Genomic DNA, 21,015 nt, shown 5'->3' with positions numbered 1-21,015 from the left:
ATAAACTATGCATGATTTTTATTCTAATTATGTTTTACCTTTTGGTCTATAAATTAAAAATTCATAATGATAAATGTCTTTACCAATTATTTCTTAAACCCATTGCTACGTGCCGCCACTCGTATGGATGCGATATTCAATCGTGTGATTCAATTAACTAAGAATTGATTTTTGAAAATATTACAGTATCATTCTCATCAAGAATACATAACTGAATATATTTTCAAATCTGTAGAACATCAGGTAATGGCCAAAAAATACAGAATTCTGTTTTTAAAGATATGAAACTAGTGAAATGAAAAAGATATCTCCTTTTTCCGAATCAACCATTACTCATGCCTTCGGATCAAACGGGATGATCTCGAATTTTGACAGTTTGACCTGGTTTCTAGCTTATTAATAAATAACAAATATTAAAAAACACTAAAGAGTTAGCTCAATTAATTCTTAAAAAACATAGCGTATCAATTACCTTTCCAACCTTTACTTTATTTAGAATATTGTCATCCTAATACAGCAATTACGAATGCCGCAATATGACAATACTTATGTGTAACAAATTTCTCTCAATGTCAGATTGAAAGAAGACAATTTTGGATTTAGCTTCAATTTAATTTTCCACGGATGAGCGTAATTTGTACAAGGCGATGAAGAGAAAAGTGATAAGAAGTTTTTTTTCCTTCAGGGCTTTTTATTCACGGATTCTTACAGGGATTTCTGTGAAACTTGTCGATTCAGGAAAGGGAATCATGGGTATCTGTGGAAGGAATGCAGTTAGAGCGTTAACCCTGCGCTTGCACCGTGAAAACTGTATAGTCATCATTTTGTTTAAAGCGCGTGTTAGAATTAATTACGTAAAGAAAAAAAAATGGGAGTTAGATCAGGAAATAAGATAATTTTAGCATAAAGTAGTATGGGCTAGTTTAAGATAAAAAATTACAGGAAATTAATTAAAATTTAAAGTAGATATCATTACATATAGGTAATAGTAAAATAAATCGTTTAATGATTTTTCATTCTTTCCTTTTTACATATTCAGTAACTTTTATTATAGTTTTGAGGGGCGAAAAGGTTCGATTCGTATATCTGAGCCTTTTACCCATAATTAACTAATATCCAGATTGTGTATCCGAGATCTAAAATGTCCCAATTGAAATTCTTTTTCACTTTGTGATGGTTCCCATATAAGCCCCCATGTTCGTTATCATTATTATGACATTTTTTTGTTGTTGTGTGTTCCGTCATTTATACCTCGCCAGTCAATTCCGGGGCGTGGGAATTGAAGTAAAATCCCATCGCAACTAAAATAAACGTTGCAAGTAATCAGGGCATGATGTCCAAATCATGGAATTGTCATTGGCGAACAAGAAGAATGCGAGCATTGTGAAATGGTGTCTGCCAGAGCCGAGGCAAATGCAGCAGTAACATTTTTACATAGATATGTTATCTGAAGAAAAAATAATTTCCATAATCTGTTATGAACTTGAAAGTAAGGAAGGGTATCTAGAATTAAAGGTAAAGAAATCCATTTTGTATCATATAAAAGAGGTATGAAACAGTATTATTTTTCTGCTAGATTAAATGTTTATTAATATTGTTAATACAATGCTAGTTATTAAAATATAAATGTTTCTTGAATATTTCTAGTAGAGGAAAAACAATTATTGCATCTTGAATAATTCCCTATTTATACTATGAAAGAATGAAAGATAACCAAATTAGAAGAAAATATTACCCAATATTTTATGGATAATATGACAAAATATCATTTTTTATAGTCAGTGAATGAGCAGATTTACAAAGACAGAATAATATAAATAATTAATTTACATTGTATATTTATTACAGATAATTTCAAGGAATATAAAGGAAGCACTTATAATATTTTTTCCAGAGCAATTATATATTTATCGCAATTAGCTTACCAAATTGTTCAATTCATACTTTCCTATAAACGTTTATTCTATTTCGTTGTCTAACAACTCAGAAGTAAACTGTCAAACGGCGTTAAAGACTAGCAACTGTTTCAACCGTAACTCTTGATGCTTTGATGTTTTTATCTCATTTGCTGATAACTTTCTAGTCTCAGGAAGTCATAAAAAGTGAAACAGTGCAGATGATAATATTTATTACACAAACGACCTTAAAGGAAAAAATGCAGTCACTCTTCATGCCACTTGACATGCCTTTCTCTTCCTATATATAAAAATGATTTCTAATTAATTTCTTTCTAATTAGATGGAATGCTTTTCAGTCAAGTAATCCAAACTTTGTTTTATTTTGAGAATGAGAGAATTATTCAGTTTTTATTTAATTTATATAAAAATCGGCTTGTACTGGCAGCTTCAGAACAAATGCCTTTTTTTCTGATATGCAAATTGCATTCATTATTAACGCTTTCTAACTTAAATGCTAAGAAGATGCTTAGTTAACCTGAAAATAATACTTATTAATAGAAAAAGACCGATATATTTTTAAATATCATTAACCTGAGTAATTTTACTTTTTTAAGTGTTACAGACAGTATATTTATGTTGATCTAGAAAAGGGTTGTTATTCTGTTAGAATATCTTCTAATTGTCACAGATTAACAAGCGAAAATTGTAGTAGAAAATCTCATGCACATAGGCAGAATGCTAAGAAATAAAAATTATATAATTTGTAGTGCTCTTTAATTGTAAAAAAGTGAACAATTAAGGTCCTGAAATCTATGAATTAAAAAAAAAATTCACGAATGCTCAATTCAAAACTAATCATTAAAAAAAGATCGAAACATATAATGATCTGCTAACAGAATAAAAGTCATTGCTAAATGCAATAAAAAAACTGAAATTGTCGAAAGAAAATAATAGAAATACCTTCCAACTGTTCCATGAAGTGAGAATATAATGAATCATCATAAATATGACAAACGTTGCAGCCTTCAGCTCATTGATCTTTGCTACAATCCTTCATTAAAAAATGTAAATAAAATATGAAGTATGTGACCCCATAACTCATTTTAATTATGCTTAACTTTCGTATACCGATAAATCAGTCGATTTAAACTTAAAAAAAAAATCTTACGTCGCTAGATGCCGATATAGAAGTTAGGATTTCGCATTTGATAATGACGCAGACCAAAAGACCTGGATATTTTTAACTCCGCCCAGTGTCACAGACTGATCGATTGTATATATACACATTTATTGATTTTATACCGTCATATAACGATTGGAAGTGTCCTCCCCTAGTCTTTCTCATATGTAACTAAAGATGTAGTACGTTTTGTGCAAAGTTTCTTGATACAGTAAACATAATGAAATATGCATTTGGATCTTTTCCTTTTACCGAATGCGTTCAAAATCTGGCATAATGGGAGAACCACATCGCAAATATCATTACTTTAGTTACGCTTTTGAGTTACCATGTTCACATACACTGGAATCGGTGGAACGACAGACAATCTTTTGACGGATTTGATCCATTTTCCTTGATAGATTTTTAAATCATCGTATCCAAATGTTTGTGGAAGCAGTGATACACCGATGTATTCCAACATTCGATAAAAATCTAAAATGTGGTGTTACATCGGCATATGAAATTTCCTCCCTTTTTATATATGTTCCAAAAATGTGTTTTTTGTCCATCAAAATATCAAATGTTTTTATTCATATGCTTTCAGTATTTCACACAGGAGAATGGCATTATATTTTTCGTACTTTGTGTATGAAAATGTAACTTTTCTTGAAAAGGATATATGTTTCTCAGAAAAGATAAACAAGATTTCGATTATGAAGCAACTTGACTCTCTAGTTTAATGCATTTTTCTATTTATTTTTATACACCTGTAGCCAACTAAAGGAGCATAAAAAATACACCACAGAAACAGGTGATAAAACAACAAACTGTGTAAGCTGATATACAAGTATTTTCACCATGCTTTCGAGCCGTTTAAAGATAACATAGTATCTTTATTCCATTTTGTATGTATACTCTTTTGTTGAAAAATATTTTCATTCAAAATTCCGCAATTAAATTTACTAAGCTATATGAAATTAAATTTGTGTTCATACGTCATTGATTAAACATCATTTTCCTAAATTTCGACCTAGTAAAAATATTTGTGAATCATTTTTGGCACTAATAAGGTTGTGAAGAATATTTGCAATCGAATAATGATCGAAACCCTACTTTACATTTTGAGTAATGATGTAATAACAGAATGTAAAGTAGCATTTCAGCAAGCAACAACGGATGAACTAGTTATCACAAAAAGAGCAAACATTCAGCAACATATCGTTACGACATGTCCTTTTTAATAAGTTGTAAATAAATATGGGAAATATGAGGGGGGGGGGACCTTTTTTCCGAATGTCGAAACACTTGTCTGCAAAAGATAAATTACATCATATCCGCTTATATCACAAAATCCGCTTATACCACTCAACTTTTTTTTCTTCTGTACAACGTAACAGAATCTTTGGAAAGATGCTGGAATGCACGTGCAAACGATGCATTTCCAAATGATTACTTTTTTGTGTGTAACTGTATACAAAGTGAGTGAAAGCAGATGATATCATCACATCGGTCTTGCGAGGCATTAAATAGGGACAAACTTCCAGAAAGCGATCTCAAAACAAGAAAATCCTTCGTCACAGTTAAAATAGCGAGTCTAAAATTTTGGAAAGATGTAAATATCCTTCTAAAAGAAATTTCTGTTTAAAACTTGTATAGCGTTTAAATTAATGTAACTGTATATTCTCATTGCTCAAAAATATGATATAAAATATTATAGTGAATAAAATAATTTTGTGATCAAATAGTCTTATACATATCTGACTATTGCCTTTAAATAGCATGGCAAACAAACGTTTTGATTAGCAATTAGCAGGCAAACAAACGTTTGGATTCCATTAACACTTTTACTGCCATAACGTTCGCCTGTGATACAAAATTTCTTGATAAATTAGTCTTTTCTGTTAGCATCTCTTAACTATAGAAAAATAAAGGGTCATTTAATTAGATAATAAATATGAAACACAGACATGAGTCAAACAGCGTCACCAAAGTATTAAGTTAAATTTTAAACGAGGTAAAAAGTTACTTTTAATAAAATAAAATAGCATCTGTTTGATAGGTAATTTGAATTAAAGTAGGATTGTTTACGAAAAAAGTGGGAGTAACTAGATAAAAATAGCTCAATTAATAAGACAACTTTTTCTGAAGACAAAATTAAATCTCGCTTCGAACGATATTACTGTATAGTTAATGTTAACTAAATCTGTTAGTTTTAAATACCATACTTTACTTTTCGTGTAGAAGAATAATAATAGTAAAAAACAGAACAATTTCAATTATAAAATGTCTTAAAATTAATTTTTCGATAATTTCATGACAAAAAAAAGCATTTAAATAAAGTGTACTGTTGTTTGTTTTTTAAATTATCATTTAAGGAGACAATGAACTGAAACTAAACGTTAACCTGGGATGTTCAACTGAATCATTCCTCATGAAATTTTTCCCGTAACAATAGACATTTGATTCGAAATTGATTGAATACCATGTGAAAAAAATTCGTGAAGACATATAGTCATTCGTTTTCATTTCATTTTTTCTAACATCTCTGTTAAATGATAATGTAACGAACTCCACATATTAATTTAATCATCAAGCCGTCCGAAAAGCTTCTTCACCTCTCTAATTAAAAAAAAAAAATTATCCGAATGGGAACTCCTAAAATAAAATTTATAAGTTTACAACTGATATCTGCTAAACCAACAGTGCAAAATGGCTTCTGTTTTGGAACATGGTTTCTATTCTCGGCGCCGCGGTGGGGCGCAGCAATTTAATTCTTGCGTGTCAAGGTTTTCTCTGGGGAAAGATAATCATCTCTGTCTTCATTTATGATAAACAGAATGAGTTAATATTGTACGAACAACGAAGAAGCATGTTCTCTACCGGAAATTATGGCATTTCACGCTTGAATAGGATTTTGTTTTCGAATACAGCATTTAAAAAATGCCGGTTGATGCTCCTCGCTGTTAGATTTATCTTTGTCACTCATTTTTTGTTCAATTCTAGCGGCACTGAAAATGTCTTGCCCAGAATGACAAATTTATTTTGCTGGAAACAAAGAATTAATTTTATTATTGATTTAATGTCTATGAGATCTTGAATAACATAAATATTTATTTTTTCAATGGATGTTTAATCAAAATTAACAAATTGGAATTGTTATTAGCTTTATAAAATATTCTATATTTTTAATGAATGGTTTTTTCATTTAGTCTTAATTACTTAATAGTATTGTATTTAGTATGCCAGGTTGTTATAGTCTTGACCCTACGTCCAATTTTTAGACAAAATGTATCGATATTTTAATGAGAATAAAAACGTTTTTTAATTTTTTTTTCTATTTTTATGTCCTCATAAGAATGAATTGTGAAATATATTATTTGTTTTGAAATCTAAGAATAATTTTCTTTTCTGAAATTTACGACCAGATGGCGCCATTGATTTGAATTTAAATTTAATTAAATCAATCGTCTAAATAATAATTGCGGTTTGGAATTATTAAAATAATATACTTTAGTCAAAAACGCGCAAATGTAAAAAAAAAAAAAAAAATAGCTCTAACAAATCATAAAATGAGTGAAAAATGTTTACTTGTTTCCATTTTCACAATTATATAACATGTCAAGTAAATAACTGTATTGAAACCAAACGGTTAGATAATGATAAACAAACGAAGTTTTAATTTTCCAAAACAATTTTTTCGTATAATTATTTATCAATGTTTTAAAACAACTGAAATATTTTCATTTTTGAATTATTTATATTGAAGAAAAAACTGTATATTTAATAATAAATGCAGAGAGAGAGAGAGAGAGAGAGAGATAAGCAATGCATTATATTCTGACAAACATGAAAATCTCCCCATGTTAAGGTCCATAGAAAACGAACATGTTAATATGACATTTTGATATTATTTAGCTGTCTCATGTACTGATATTAGCAATAAATGCGAAAACTTCATGTGTGGTATGATTTATTGTTTATAATTTTCTTAAGCGTTCGTGACAAAATTATATGGCTTAATATAGATTTTCAGATTAATAAAATGGCTAACAAGGGAATTATTTTTCATATGTACTTAAAATAGGAAGATTAAGAAGCAATCCTTTTCTCTCAGTTTGAAGTTTATTTCAAAGATTAAAATATGATCATAATTGTAATTTTCTTATAGGAGTTCTATCTGTTCATTTCTACTTTATCGATTTTTGTTCAGATCTCCCAATTTTTGATACATTTTTTATCCTTTTTGATGCACTGATATAAGCAGGTATCTAAAAGTATTTAAATTTAATTTTAAAAGTAATTTTTTCCGTATTTAATCTTTCTTTTTGATATGGTTTACTTTTTATTTCCGGATGGAAACATTCCGAAACGCTTAGTTCCAAAACAGAAAAGAATACAAGGAGAAACCCGGTTAAAGGCCTCTGGTCTCTCATGAAACCTCTAGTATTAAGGGATGGTAACTCTCCTGAAATTTATTGTATGAATAGATTAAAGTTATGATTACTTCCGTATTTCTTATTAAAAATAGCCATTGTTTTTCGGTTTCAAAATCAGGTAGAAAATAACCAACTTGGCTAGCATTATTTAAATTTACTGCAATTTCTACAGTCACCGTCCCGTTTCAGTCAAAATTGGGAGAAACTTATGGTTTTGGTTTCATACTTATTCTTAGGAAAACGTGTGTAGAAAAGCAATCGAAAGCGTCAAGTCGCTAACCTTTTAAGTGACGTGTCTGCTGAAATTACGCGGCGAAGCATCTACCATAAGTTTAGCTGCATTGTTTGAAAGAAGTAAACTTGGCAAGGGTTTTAGGCATTCGAGCCAAAAAAGTTAACTTTAAGGATCTTCGACTTAATTCAGCATTTCGTCGTCTGCACACTGGTTTTAGGATAAAAAGTTTTTCAGAGCGCACACCGGTTGAGTCTCGTAGAATAAATCCTTCTCATCATTTATGACAAAATGGTAAGTTAATTTTCACATTTAATCACCCGAGGAAGTGAGTTCATTTATCTCTGTTGCTTAGTTGTGTTGATATTTGTTTAACTATATTAATGAAAGTTTAAACATTCCAGTTTTTTTAAGCAGCTTTATCCTATAAAATATTCAAGTAGGTTTATCCATTAGATTTTAAGTTTATCACGTAAAGAATTGAGGCAAAAACATGTATTTATGAAATTGTACTTTTTTTTAGTAACGGATTATTGAAATGAGATTTTAAAATTATTCTTCAACTATTATATGGAATTCAAATTTTTAGCTTTAAATAGAAATATCAAATTTCTATGTTTTATCTTGCAGCAGAGAATAAAATTGCTTCCAAAAATTAATTAAGGATTTTTAAATTGTTTATTTTACGGTTGCTTAGCCTCCAAATTGCAGTTTGGCTTTATTCATTTTATTATGTTTATCTCTAAAACGTTTATTTCATATTGATACATAAATTTAAAACAGTTTTTCGAAGCAAAGAGCTTGTCGGGTTTTTAAAATTCCCTTCCTTCCATAAAGCAGTTAATATGGTCCAAAATTCATTTCTCCGAACTGGGAATATATTGCTTGTAGGATTTAATAGTTTCTTTTTATTTGCTTGATCAATTTTTGTTATTGATTTTCTTCAATAATTGCTTATTGAAAATAAATTAATTGGTTTCCATTTCTAAAATTTTACTAATTGAAAAATCACAAGACTCGTCAATATTTTAATGAAGCTTTAAATTTCTAGAGAATTTTTTTATTAATATATCAATTATTATTGAAGTAAATTATACTGACATTTGTATATACTATGAATTTTCATTAATTAAATTGTGCTTTCCTAAAAATTCCAGTGACATTAAATTGAATAATTTTTTTAGAATTCAATATCGCAGTAGAAATTCCATTCATGTATAAAATTGGAAATTCCAATTTAATTTTTGTTAAATAATCTTTCATCATTTTCTGTTACTGGAGTAAAATGAACAGGAAAAACTGAGAAATATGTAATACCATATATAACTATTTTTTATGAAAATCTGACCAAAGCTCAAACAGCCACCGTGTAACTTAAAAGTGTGATTTACATTTAAGAAATGAGCGTTGAAACACTGGCAAGTAATCAATTATAACTGAATATTGGAATATAGTCGTCCAATAACGAGAAACTAAAAATTTGAGTGTTTTTTGAGATTCAATGAAGAAGAAAAAATTGCAGTCTCCTAAAAAGATTTTATTCACCACATTAGAACTGAACTGAAAAATCGTGACCAAATAAAAGAAAAAAGGAAAGCAAAAAAAGGAAGGCATGAATAAAATAAAGTGGTAATGCTCTTTTCTGTATCCAAACACGATGAGCTGTTTCTAAAACGCGAGAAGCCGTGTAAGTATTTCTATCGTGAAAGTTGACACTGAAGGCTTAAGCACGGATTATCGCTTTTGTTTTTTTTTTGAGAAATTTTTTCTGCATAAAAAGCATGGAAATGGAAGATTATTTGGAGCACCCGCCTTGCGAAGCAAGGCTATTTCCATGATCCTGGTGCTTTTAGGACCTGGCGTTGTTAGTTGCCCTGAGCTGTGAAGACTATTGAAGAGAAAAAATGGTAAGGATCTTTGCCGGTTACAGAAACCAGGGTGTGGGAGTGGAAGCGAGCAGTGATATCCAATGGTAAAATGAATAAAAAGCATTTTTACGCCACTGTTTTTTAACATTTGTATGTGATAAACCGGATAAACCCTTTTACTAAGCTTATAAATCCGATAAACCCTTTTACTAAGCTGAAGTAATCGGATTTCCTGAATTTCTGCCTGGGCTTTCTTGCGAAATTCTGGGCGAAAGGAAGGTGTGGTTTAGTTAGGTTATTCAAGTTTTGAGGCTACATGAGGATTATTTTAGGAACCTGGAAGAAGGGGGTGGTATTGGACAAAATCCAAAAAAAAAAAAATTAATTTTTTTTTAAATTTTTTAACTATGAAATAATTACTTATAAAATATTTCTCAAAAAAACAAAATAAATGGAGAAAAACTGTTTCATTAATAATTTCATTGCTTTTTCCTTCCTTTACCGTCTTTCACATAGTTTAAATTACCTTGACTTGTATTCTATCCATTATAAAAGAGGGAGAATTCTTCAAAAGTGAATTTTTTTTAGAAATTAAATTTTGATCCTATTTTTACATGAGATATTTACTAGTAGATAAAAAAAAAGTTTGAAACGATAGGTCTAAAATCGTAGTTTTCTCTGTTTATTTGTTCCACGTTATATCTTCAGATTTAAACACGCAGTTTACTTGTGGAATTTCATTTTTCATTTTCTATTACGCGAATAAAATCCAAGTACAGTAATCAGTATATATAATATATATATTCCTTTTTTACCTCCCCAATTACAGAAAAAAACATTTTAAGGAATTATATCTGTGTTTTTTGAACTTGATGATTCTAAAGCGCAACAAGCTGGATGGGTGAAATATGGCATATTGTTTTACCATAAAGATTATGGAATTTTGACTAAACTCCTTCAACTTATTTGGCATAATCAATCAGCAGATTGAACTTCTTTTCAGACACAAATCCACTGACAGATGCTTATAAGAAATGCGGTGTATGGGAACACATGATTTAAACACACAAGAAGTTAGATAAATGAAATTCGGTATGTAGTCTTATCACCAAATTTGCAGACCTGTATCGCAATTTATGTTTCAATTGATCAAAGGAAAGACGTTCAAAATTTCTTTCATCATAGTACGAAATGCGCCATATGTTGTGGAAGTAAGTATACGAGAAAGCTGAAGGGAAACACTTCCACTGGTTCATCACTTCATCATTGCACTGCTTTTTGAATTGGGAATGTATGTTCAGTAAAAGAAAATTTCTTAACAATACTTTTATAATGTTTTAAAAACTAATAAAATCTCTTAAAAATATTTTGAATAATAATAAAACTGTTTACTGGAAAATTGGGTGGCATTTCAATTGATTAATTTAATTGATTAACTGGAGAAAATTATCTTTAATATAATAAGTAATTAATAGTAATAGTTCCAATAAGTAATTAGATAGTAATTTTTGAAGCAGTGAAATGGCAATTAAATTATTACCAGTTAGCTCAACTGCTTTTAGGTAAAATCTTTTTATGATTGAATTGAGCTGTAATAAATATTGATATCACTTAAATTTTGGTCTCTTTGGATACTTATTTTATTTTTCACTTTAAAGTTGGAGAATTTACAAATAATAAATTTTTATTGAATCATGAATTTTTGAATTTATTAAATCGTGAATTTTTATAAAGTTAGTTTAATTCAAAATTAATTTTACAAGTTAAATTCTAAAAATTAAATTAGAAACCTACAATTTGTATTCCTTCAACTCATTCAAAATGTCTTGAGCTTGGACATGAAGCTTTCATATTCTGACTTCGGGACCCGATTACACCGAAGAACCGTCGTGTAAGAAGGTCTGTTGCACGTTAAATCCGTCATGACCAAACGTCCTCCCGCGTCTGTGTTGTGGTGTAGAAGTTTGGTGAGGGGGTGCCAGCTGAAGTATTGTCCTCGTCATCTGACCCCGGTTCAAAATTACGAGGTCCGTCCCAAAATAGCCTAGCGTTGCTTCAAATCGGGACGTTAATATAATTCATATTCTGGCCTTGATGAAGATACGTTTGTTAAAATACTAAATCTCGAATTCCAAGAATCTGATAGCAAAGAAAAGAAAACAAAATGGATAAAATTTGTGTGACTTCATAATCTCGTGACAAAAGTCGTCATGAATATCATGGATCGTTTATCGTAGTGTCCTCCTGAAAAATCAGCGATGGATTTTTAAATTAAAGAAGCGGATTTTACCTGTGTAGCTTTAACATAAAATAACATTATTATTGTTTCAAACTTCGACAAGTCTCCGTATAACTGTCGGAATTACATCAACTGTTACACATTTTTATTCAAGCCTTTTCATTTTTGAAAAGATGGAATTTTATAATCTATTTTTCACTCGCATCCTGTGCGCAAGAATAGTGAAATGTTATTCACTAGTGTGCGCACGCATACATTGCGCTGTTTTTATATTTTCAGAATTTAATTATTTGTTAATTTATTATTTTAATTAAATTTTGATTTCGGCTGTTGAATAACGCTACCTGATAGAGAATTTGAGAAAATTTTAATATTTATGATTATAGAAATATTTTTGATTATAAATTATAGATAATAATTAAGACATTTCTACTTTTCAGTACACTAATAAAACATGTTTTAAAAATTGTTTTTATTTAAATTTAGAAAAATTAGATGATGTAAATATCATGCTGAAGATAATGTTAAATTATCAAGTTGTTTATTCAAATCAATTTTATCCGTTAAATTTCTTCACCGTTTTGTTTTCGTTCAGCTCAAAACTTTTGTTTTAACACTTTCGGCGGTTCATACAATGCATCATAAAGTGAGAAAATCTATCACTTAATCAACGTACCGAAATTTCCAGACAGCTGCGGTTATTCTTTATTTTGGATCAACGTGTGTTTCTGCTTTGGTCTTGCTAGTCTTAAAATAGCTCAGCCGGTAGAGTATTTCAGCATGTTTTTCTTTGCTTTTTCCTGTATGAATGAATAGCAAGATTTTAAGCTATCTTCCTGGAGCCATTTTTAATTGATGGTTTTTTTGTAACATTCAAATGAATTTTTGTCTTATTTAGGGCTTTTGTCTGTGTCAGCATAAAAATTTTCCATCAAAACCAAACAGAAATATGCCAAAATATTCAATAAAATAGAAAATTAGTAAGATTTTTTTGTCTGTTACCGTTTGGCATACCCTCCAATAGCTACGGAATTTCCGTAGTTGCTATGGAAATCAAGTGAAAAATTACAGCTTTACTAATATGTAGTGAGAAGCTACGGAAAAATTTAGGAAGAAAAAAAAATCTCGAAAATACTCTCCTCCCGAATGCTTGTTAACAGCAGTGCTGGCAGAGGACTAATTTTTAGCATGGTTAGAAACACACGCACACGCGCGCGCACACACACACACACACAATATATATATATATATATATATATAATTTTAAATAGTGTTCAAAAATATTTGTTATTATTAGTTAAAATTCTGTGGAAATATCTATTCTTCAATAGTTTTTCAATACTGCGTTATATGTAATATGTCGTTAAGAATTGTAACTAATCTCTATGTAACCAATGTTGTAGATTATACCGTTAAATACTTGCCGACCCAAACCCACTATTGATGTTTATCGCTATTCAACTGTTTGACGGGAAATGCTCATTCCCGTCTTTTTCTTTTCATGCACAAATGAGTTAAATAAATACTTAAATAATGAACTTATCAAAAATGAGTAAGAGAAATGTTTGAGACTTTTTAAGATGTTACAGTGTTTATATTTACATTCGTATGGTTTTACAAAAATAAGACAAAACAGTGTAATCTAATATTATTCTGAAATAATGTTACATTATTTATCTTAAAAAGAGAAATATTCTCGACTTTGATGAGAAGGTGGCTGAGAGTTAAGCTTCATGTTATATTTGACGAGTCTATTTCAATTATTGTTTGTCAACGGATTCTAAAACCCTCAGGGCTTTTGCGCATGCGTTAGTATGGGTTTAATTCGGCAAAATAGGGGTGAGAGAAAAAGTGAAAGGAGGATATGTTTACATTTAACAATACAGTAAATTCCGGAAATGCGCACATTCTGCCGAGTCTCACCCCTTAGTGATATAGAAAAGTCGAAAAGTAGTCGTCTCAGGATACTGAAACGAACAGTAGGCAGGAGTCGTCAACACAATCGCATTTATTACATCCCAGTTATTTTTCATTACTTGGTCACCATTTTGTATTTTTGATCAAAACTGGAGAATATACCGTTTTTACTTACGTGTGCCTTGAAAAATAAATTCCTGTAAGGATAAAAGAGCGCTAAATTTTATTTCTTTTTTATTTCTTGGACTTAAACACACAAAATTAAATAAATCATTAAAATTATTCATTGAAAAAAGTAAAGGTTCTACAGTTGTATACACATGAGCCACCTCTGCTTATGTAATTTAGGTAAAAGTTCAAATAATTCAGAAATTACGGAGGCAGTAAAAGAGCCTAGCTTTCTATAAAGGTAGACATATTCCAAAATGCTGCTATTTGTTGCTAAGTAGAATGATTCATACCGCAACGCGTGTTGAGAGGTAATTTTCAGTATAATTTTTAACGTAGTTTTTAGATTTGAAAACAGTTTCTGTTTCATTCGTTTAGAGATTTCCATTGCAAATTCAAAAGTTTACTTCGCACGAAATCCATGAAACATACTTCACCGATATATTTATAGAATGTTTGTTCTTTACTACAGAAATGAAATGATTGAGATCACGCAACTTGTTGAATATTTACTTCGTTTGTTTTCGAAGGGGAGACATGACATTGATTTTTTTTTTCTTTGGATTTACCCACTGACGCAGAATGACTCATTCAACGCGGGAGCGTATAACAAATCAAAAGAAAGTTAAATCTTGGAAAGAAGAAGGAAAAAAAAAAAAGTTTGGTTGCTCAATGAAAAAGGATGCTTTCAGCGTCAGGCTTCCGTTTTAAATCCATCAGAAGTTAAGTTTGCTACCCTACAATTCACTGCTTTGAAAGTTTCTTCTATTGACAGACAAACTTTCTTGAATAGCTAGTTAGGATTGTGGAAGCACATCCTAATTTTTTAAAGAAAGATTGTAAATAGTTAACTTGGATTTGAATACTTTTTTTTTATTTGCAGTCGTATCTTTAATTGCTTTCTGTACTTAGTATTTTCATTATTAGTGGGTAAATTTTTAAAACTGGCACGCAAGAAATTCTTCATATTTCATCCGATTGAATAACCATTTTTTCACTAACAATTTATATATATTAATCTATTTTGTGCCAAAATCAGAAGGATGTGCAGAACATTGAACAAGGGAGTAGATAATATTTAAAAAAAGTTAAGTTGCCTGTATATTCTGAAATTAAAAATGCATAAAATGTAATTAATTCGATTAATTCTTTCAAGCACGGTGGTTTATTCCCTGAACCACTTATATCAAAATATTTAATACATGTTTGTTAAGTTTTCTTACCAACATAAGAAGAAAATTTACTTAATGAGGGAAATTTACTTTTTAAGCTTAAAATGATACCTTCTTCATGAAGTGGTTTAAAAACCGAACCATCATGCATTAATTATTTGATATAAATGGTTCAGGGCATAATCGACCACGCTTGAAAGAGTCAAGACATTTCAATTTTCTTAAGTTAAATGATTCTTCTCACAATATAGAATAGTTGTTTGAAATTAGATGCTTTCAGATCTTATTGAACTATCCTTCATTAAATTTAGGATCTAAACTGGGTGGTAAATTCTTACATTTACACATCTGGCGGAATACAAGGGATTCCGAAGAAAGGTACTACGAATGCATGGGCACATCTAATGGGAAAAGGAAATGAATAGTCTTGATGGCCTGAAAGAAAAAAAAATAATTCAAAATTGTAAAACATTGCTCATTTAAAAAATATAAAAAGTGGTATCAAATAAAAATATAAATAGGGAATTTTTTCCTTATTTAGAAAAAATCTAACATTCAAAGGTTTTTAGAAATCAACTAACAATACTATAAAAAGTAATAAAGTATCTCAAAAAATGAATTTTTTTTAACTAGTTAGAAGTTTTATTTTTTAAATGAACCACCCAATAAATTTGTCGAGGACTCCATAATTATGCCACTATTAGATTCTGAGCATACAGGTTGGAGAATTGCGGATTCATGACTTCATTCCACCGAAAATCCATTGTGAATGTGTGTCTGGTACACATCAAATCTACCTAAGTCGGCCAGCGTCCTCACCTTAGTTTGGTGTTGAAATCCGGCTCAAGTATCATCCTCGTTATGTATTCAACAGTTCCCACTTCCGAGATTCGTTCTCAAAATAGTTCCGATATAGCTTCAGAACGGGACATGAATCTAAATTATTTAAACTAAGCCTACTCACTTGACATCAACCGATCCAATTGCTCTTTGTTCATAAAAGTACCCCCCCCCCCGCACTCACATACATGTTTTAACTGTTTAATGTTAGGTTCGCTTTTGCGGGGAGCATATTAAAAGTGAAGACTGGTCTGCTGTATCTTTTCTTTTTGGTGATGAATCGAACTTTAATAGTTAAATGTTTATTTAATGGAGTTCGCCGTACTGTGCTCGGCTTTTGTTGGAAGTACTGGATGGTTATAATTAAAATTCCTCTATAAACATCATCATACAACGTAAACTGGTGAACGGATTTAGTACATAGACTATACACTAGATGCGCTCACGGAATTTCGTAAAAAACTTTTTGGTTCCAAAATGGCCACCAGAAGGCTCCTTTTCCTTAAAAGCATTAATTTTAACACAATAAACAAACAAAATGGAATACAGAAACAATATTAACATTAATTGACTAGTTTCTGATCACCTTGACATCGAAATCATATTAAGTAAAGGTAGGGAAAAAATAACAGTACGCTGTATGAGAAAAACAATTCAGTTTGCAGGAAAGGAACAGATTAGGACAAAATTGTACAAGAGGAGCAGTTGTTAATCATGTCCAAGATGATGTAGGGAAAAATGCCCCATGTGACCACCCTCATTCACCTGCGAAATTTCAAGTCGATGGACAGTGTGTTCAACAGCAGATCGTAACTAATCAGTTGCGATGCTTCGCACATGAAGCAATTATGGTGTTCTGTCTTTGTCATTCAATGTAGCAACAAGATACCGTCATCATTACAGCCGGAAACATAGACATAAAACAAAACAAACGACTGCAAACGTTTCTTATCCAACCCTGTTAAAAGCATAAAGCTTCCTCTTCTTTGCAAGCACACAAATCTCGACATTTTTTTCTCCTTAGAATTGACAGCTTTTCTCGGTTTTACATTTTATTACTCATAATTCTTGTTCTGGATTGTTAATATTGTTTCTGTATTCCGTTTTGGGTGTTTATTGTGTTAAATTTAATGTTTTCCTAGAAAAGGCACCCTCTGAACATTTTGGAACTAAAAATTTTTTTTCAAAATTCCGTGAGCGCATCTCGTGTATAGCCTATATACCAAATTTCGCTGCAATCCGTTCATCCGTTTGCGTTGTAAGATGCTGTTTATAGGGGAAGTTTAATTATAACCACCCTGTATATATCTAGTTTTTTCCATGCATGGCCGCCGTTTACTACATTTTATATCTTAACGATCTGGTATAGAGTCGTAGATTGCAGCTCTAATTCATTCATATGTTTAATACATTTAATAAAAATAACTATGTGTAGTAACTAATATCAAAATGATTTTATATTTTTATGAAGGTATTTATTTCAGTGTACTAAATTCCTATTTATAGTGAAATGTAATTCTAATTTCAGTTGCTCAGAAAATAAACTCTAATTTCAGTTGCTGTCAACGAACGATATTTTGACTCTTAAAAATTGATGAATCTCTTATATTTAGCTAGTAGAAAACTTTGAATAATTTCCTTTTTGAAATTGAAAACATAGTTTTTTTTAATGCTTTTCTTTGTAACGAAACAATTTCAAAGCGATTTATCTAAACAAAAATTCTGTAATAACATTTTAAAGCATTTTTATTTAACTTGTTTCTTGTTAATAAATCTGGAATTTTGTAATCGATTTTTTTAACTTGCCTCCTAGTCTGCTAGAATTTCCAAATGGGAAGAGCATTTTCATTAAGAGTACACTATTTTAATGTTTTCAGAGTTTAATGATCACAGAATCAATGAATTCATATTCCACATTGGAGGTGCCATCTATTAGAAAATATGAGCAGAAACTGAATACAAGACTCCATAATATTTGCAATAATAAATTATGAAAGATGTTAAAAATTAAAAAGAAAATTAAGAATTTTTTTTACATTAATTAAAGTATATTTTTAAAAATTCTCATGAAGTTTTTATTGTCCTGGATTGCTATTTCGTAATTAGCGAATGTACTTTAAATTAACATATGTTCTTTATGATAGAAAAAAAATCATTTCCACCAGAATGAAACATCATTGCAAATTTTATAGCTTCCTATTTGCACTTCTCTACAAAAGATATTTTTTCAATTTTTCTTGACATTTGAACTTTAATATTAAAGTTATTTGGATCAGTGCACTTATTTTAAAACTTCAAAAGAATTCTTTCGATTTTCTTATATGTATATTCATATTAAAAATCATGTGAAAGTGTTATAAAACCTTTCAGAACGATACGGTTTGAAAATTATTTCAAATATTCTGGTAGTTTCCAGATTTTTTACACGAAGTCAGTATTTTATTCTATCATAAACCTCTGTTTGGAAATAAAACAAGCCTTTTACATTTTTATTTATACCTTTTTCCACATCTGTATTTTTTCCCTTCAATATAGAATCTGTGTTCATTTACAAAAGGGCTGGGCAAGCATAAAGGTTTATTTAATATGTCGAAAGGCTCGAAAGTTTTTAATGACTGATAACGTATGATAACAAAGAATATCAAATATTCCTATGTTGTGATTTTTAATATCTTTATGAAGTATACATATAATCAACAACAACAAAAAAATCTTTAGGTTTAGATGAATCTCCACATTTTAAACGTACCTTCTAAAGTTCAAAAGTTTTGGACTTATGTCTCTCTGTGAACTTAATAAGTTAGTTGGGTGAAATTAAGCAAGCGGCCTTTACATCAAAATTGATAATGTCTATCAAATTTTGAACAAAGTCTCTTGGCTCATCCTTGTGTTTGAGAAGAGATAATTCAAACATGCAATAACTAAGGTGACATGACATTCGGCATATGGTTTTAATTCCAGACTTGTAGAAATATGAAGAATTTTCGACAAATTCACCAAAAATATTGACGGTTGGTCAGTCTGTCATTTTGAATGAAACTAAGAACTTAAATGATATTCGTTAAATGCTTTTGACACCAAATTTTGGAAGCAATCGATTAAAGGTAAGAGGTACAAAATACATACTCGATTTCCCTCGCTCTGCTTCAAAACTTAACACAAGATGCACCTTATTATTCCAGACAGTCTAAGAAAGAACACCATCGATGGTATTTTATCAATCTCTCAACCGAAAGAATATCAAAACTCCGGATTTGAACGGTTTGAAAATATACATTTAACGCGTTCGCTGCCATCTTTGCTATATCTTAAATGTAGCAGAGAAGGGGTCGTCTAATTAGATAGTATATGTGAGTCGGACAAGTCACGCTGCAGCTAACGCGTTAAATTACTGCTCTTATTATAGAAATAATTAATCTTGTATTTTAACTTTTACCTTACTATTTAAAATGTGATCCAGTCAGAGAAACGAGAAAGAATGTTTTTAAAGTAATTGGAATGATATCTGTCGTCTTACCAACTATTTCAAGGGCTACTTTTACCTTGTTTTTCTCAATAACAATTAACCTAACATCACATAGAGTAATAAAATATAGCAATGGAATAAATATATCGGCAGGGGTATTAAAGAACAAGTATATTAGTTTCACAAACGATAACAAAAATCTGTTCAAATGTCAAACTAAAAGCTTCATCGCAACGAAATATATCTCAAACATACAAATTCATTGATAAACCTACTACTTTCAAAATCTAGAAGGAAAAAAAAAAATTTTTTTTTTCTTTCTTTCTTTCTTTCTCGTATCTTTATTTTCTTCCTTGTTCAATTTCCCTTGACTGAATCTCTTTCCTTCGAGCGATAATTTATGTTCCCAAAATAATTTTCTCAATTGACTATTGATGTTGAACCAGCTGTTTTGAAGATATTTTGGATCTCCTTCTATTATTTCCTTCAACTTCGATGAAAATCGTGATGTACATTTTCAGTGAGCGAATCTAAATAGCACCTCGTGTCACTTGGTGTCAGCGATCACTCAACCGTGTCACCAAACGGTAAAACACTCGAGTTGGTCGCGATAATCCTTATTCGTAACTCAGTTCATCTGTAAATATGTTTCTCGATGCGGAATGACAATAAGAGGTTTTTACTATCGGACATCTCGTACAAGTACGAAATAAATGAACTCTGTAAGAGTTTATCATTCGAAGGATTTTGTTGTAGTACGAAGGATTTGCACCTCAGTTTCGTAAAGTGAAGAATATTATTTCAGAGAAAGATGAGGGGTAAAGTTCGAGCTAATTCTGTGGATAATCAAAATGAGGTAAGATTCGTTTATTAGAAATATTGTAAATATTTAACTTTTTATTAAACTTTTGAAAGTTTAGTTTTTTATTGTGTGCTATTTAATTAGATATCGCATTTTATTTTGAGACTGATTTTTTTTTAATTTGGCTAGGACTCCACAAATATTTGTTTATGAATTTCATGTAATTTTTATTTGGTTTTGAACGATACCATATGTAAATGAACAGGTTTGGGTTATAGGTTTAAAAATACAACTTGATGCAGAATTGATATCCGGGTAAATTTTTCAAATGGCTAATCGTTGAAAGTGTGGAGTATTCTTGCAATTTTCAAATGAAACATTGAAAGTTTTAAAAATTGATTTTGCTTCCTCAAAGCAAATATTTTATTATTTTAAACATAGTTTTATGTTAAATGTCATGTAGAACATTATTCCATTTTAGACAGTTTGAGAAATATTTGTCTGATGCATTGACAAATAACTTTAATATATATTCTCTGTGTGGATCGCGTTCATTTGCTTGATCTGTTTTGAATTGCTATGTTTAGTTTTAAATGGCTTAGTTTTTTTTTAATACGTAAATATCTTAGAGTCTTTATAGAATGGTATTATTTTCATCAAAAATAAATTTCATTATAATTCTATAATCGATAAAATTCGCAACTACGATTTTGGCGCCTGATTAAGCTGTTTCCTTTGAAAATGTTTCCAATGAATGCAATAATTTTCAAGTTTATAAAATATTCTGTGCATATATCTGATTTCGTAATTGTAAT

General features: G+C 30.1%; 1 protein-coding gene across 3 annotated transcripts in view; it reads left to right on the top strand.

Moving 5' to 3' along the window:
• Positions 1-21,015, top strand: part of LOC129958386 (dihydropyrimidinase-like) — a 97,578-nt gene that overhangs the window by 16,751 nt on the left and 59,812 nt on the right. Inside the window, exon 1 of one of the 3 annotated variants that reach the window (XM_056070851.1) lies at positions 7,891-8,022. The exons of 1 other annotated variant lie outside the window; for it this stretch is intronic. In XM_056070851.1, coding sequence (XP_055926826.1) covers positions 8,020-8,022 — 3 coding nt within the window. In that variant the 5' untranslated portion in view covers positions 7,891-8,019. Of the gene's footprint in view, positions 1-7,890; positions 8,023-20,120; positions 20,255-21,015 lie in introns of those variants that run through there. One more of the 3 variants, XM_056070850.1, reaches the window with a different exon arrangement.

Source organism: Argiope bruennichi, chromosome X1 (assembly GCF_947563725.1).
Source record: "Argiope bruennichi chromosome X1, qqArgBrue1.1, whole genome shotgun sequence".
NCBI lineage: Eukaryota > Metazoa > Arthropoda > Arachnida > Araneae > Araneidae > Argiope > Argiope bruennichi.
The sequence above is the reverse complement of the archived record's forward strand: the minus strand, read 5'-3'. Positions and strand labels throughout refer to the sequence as shown.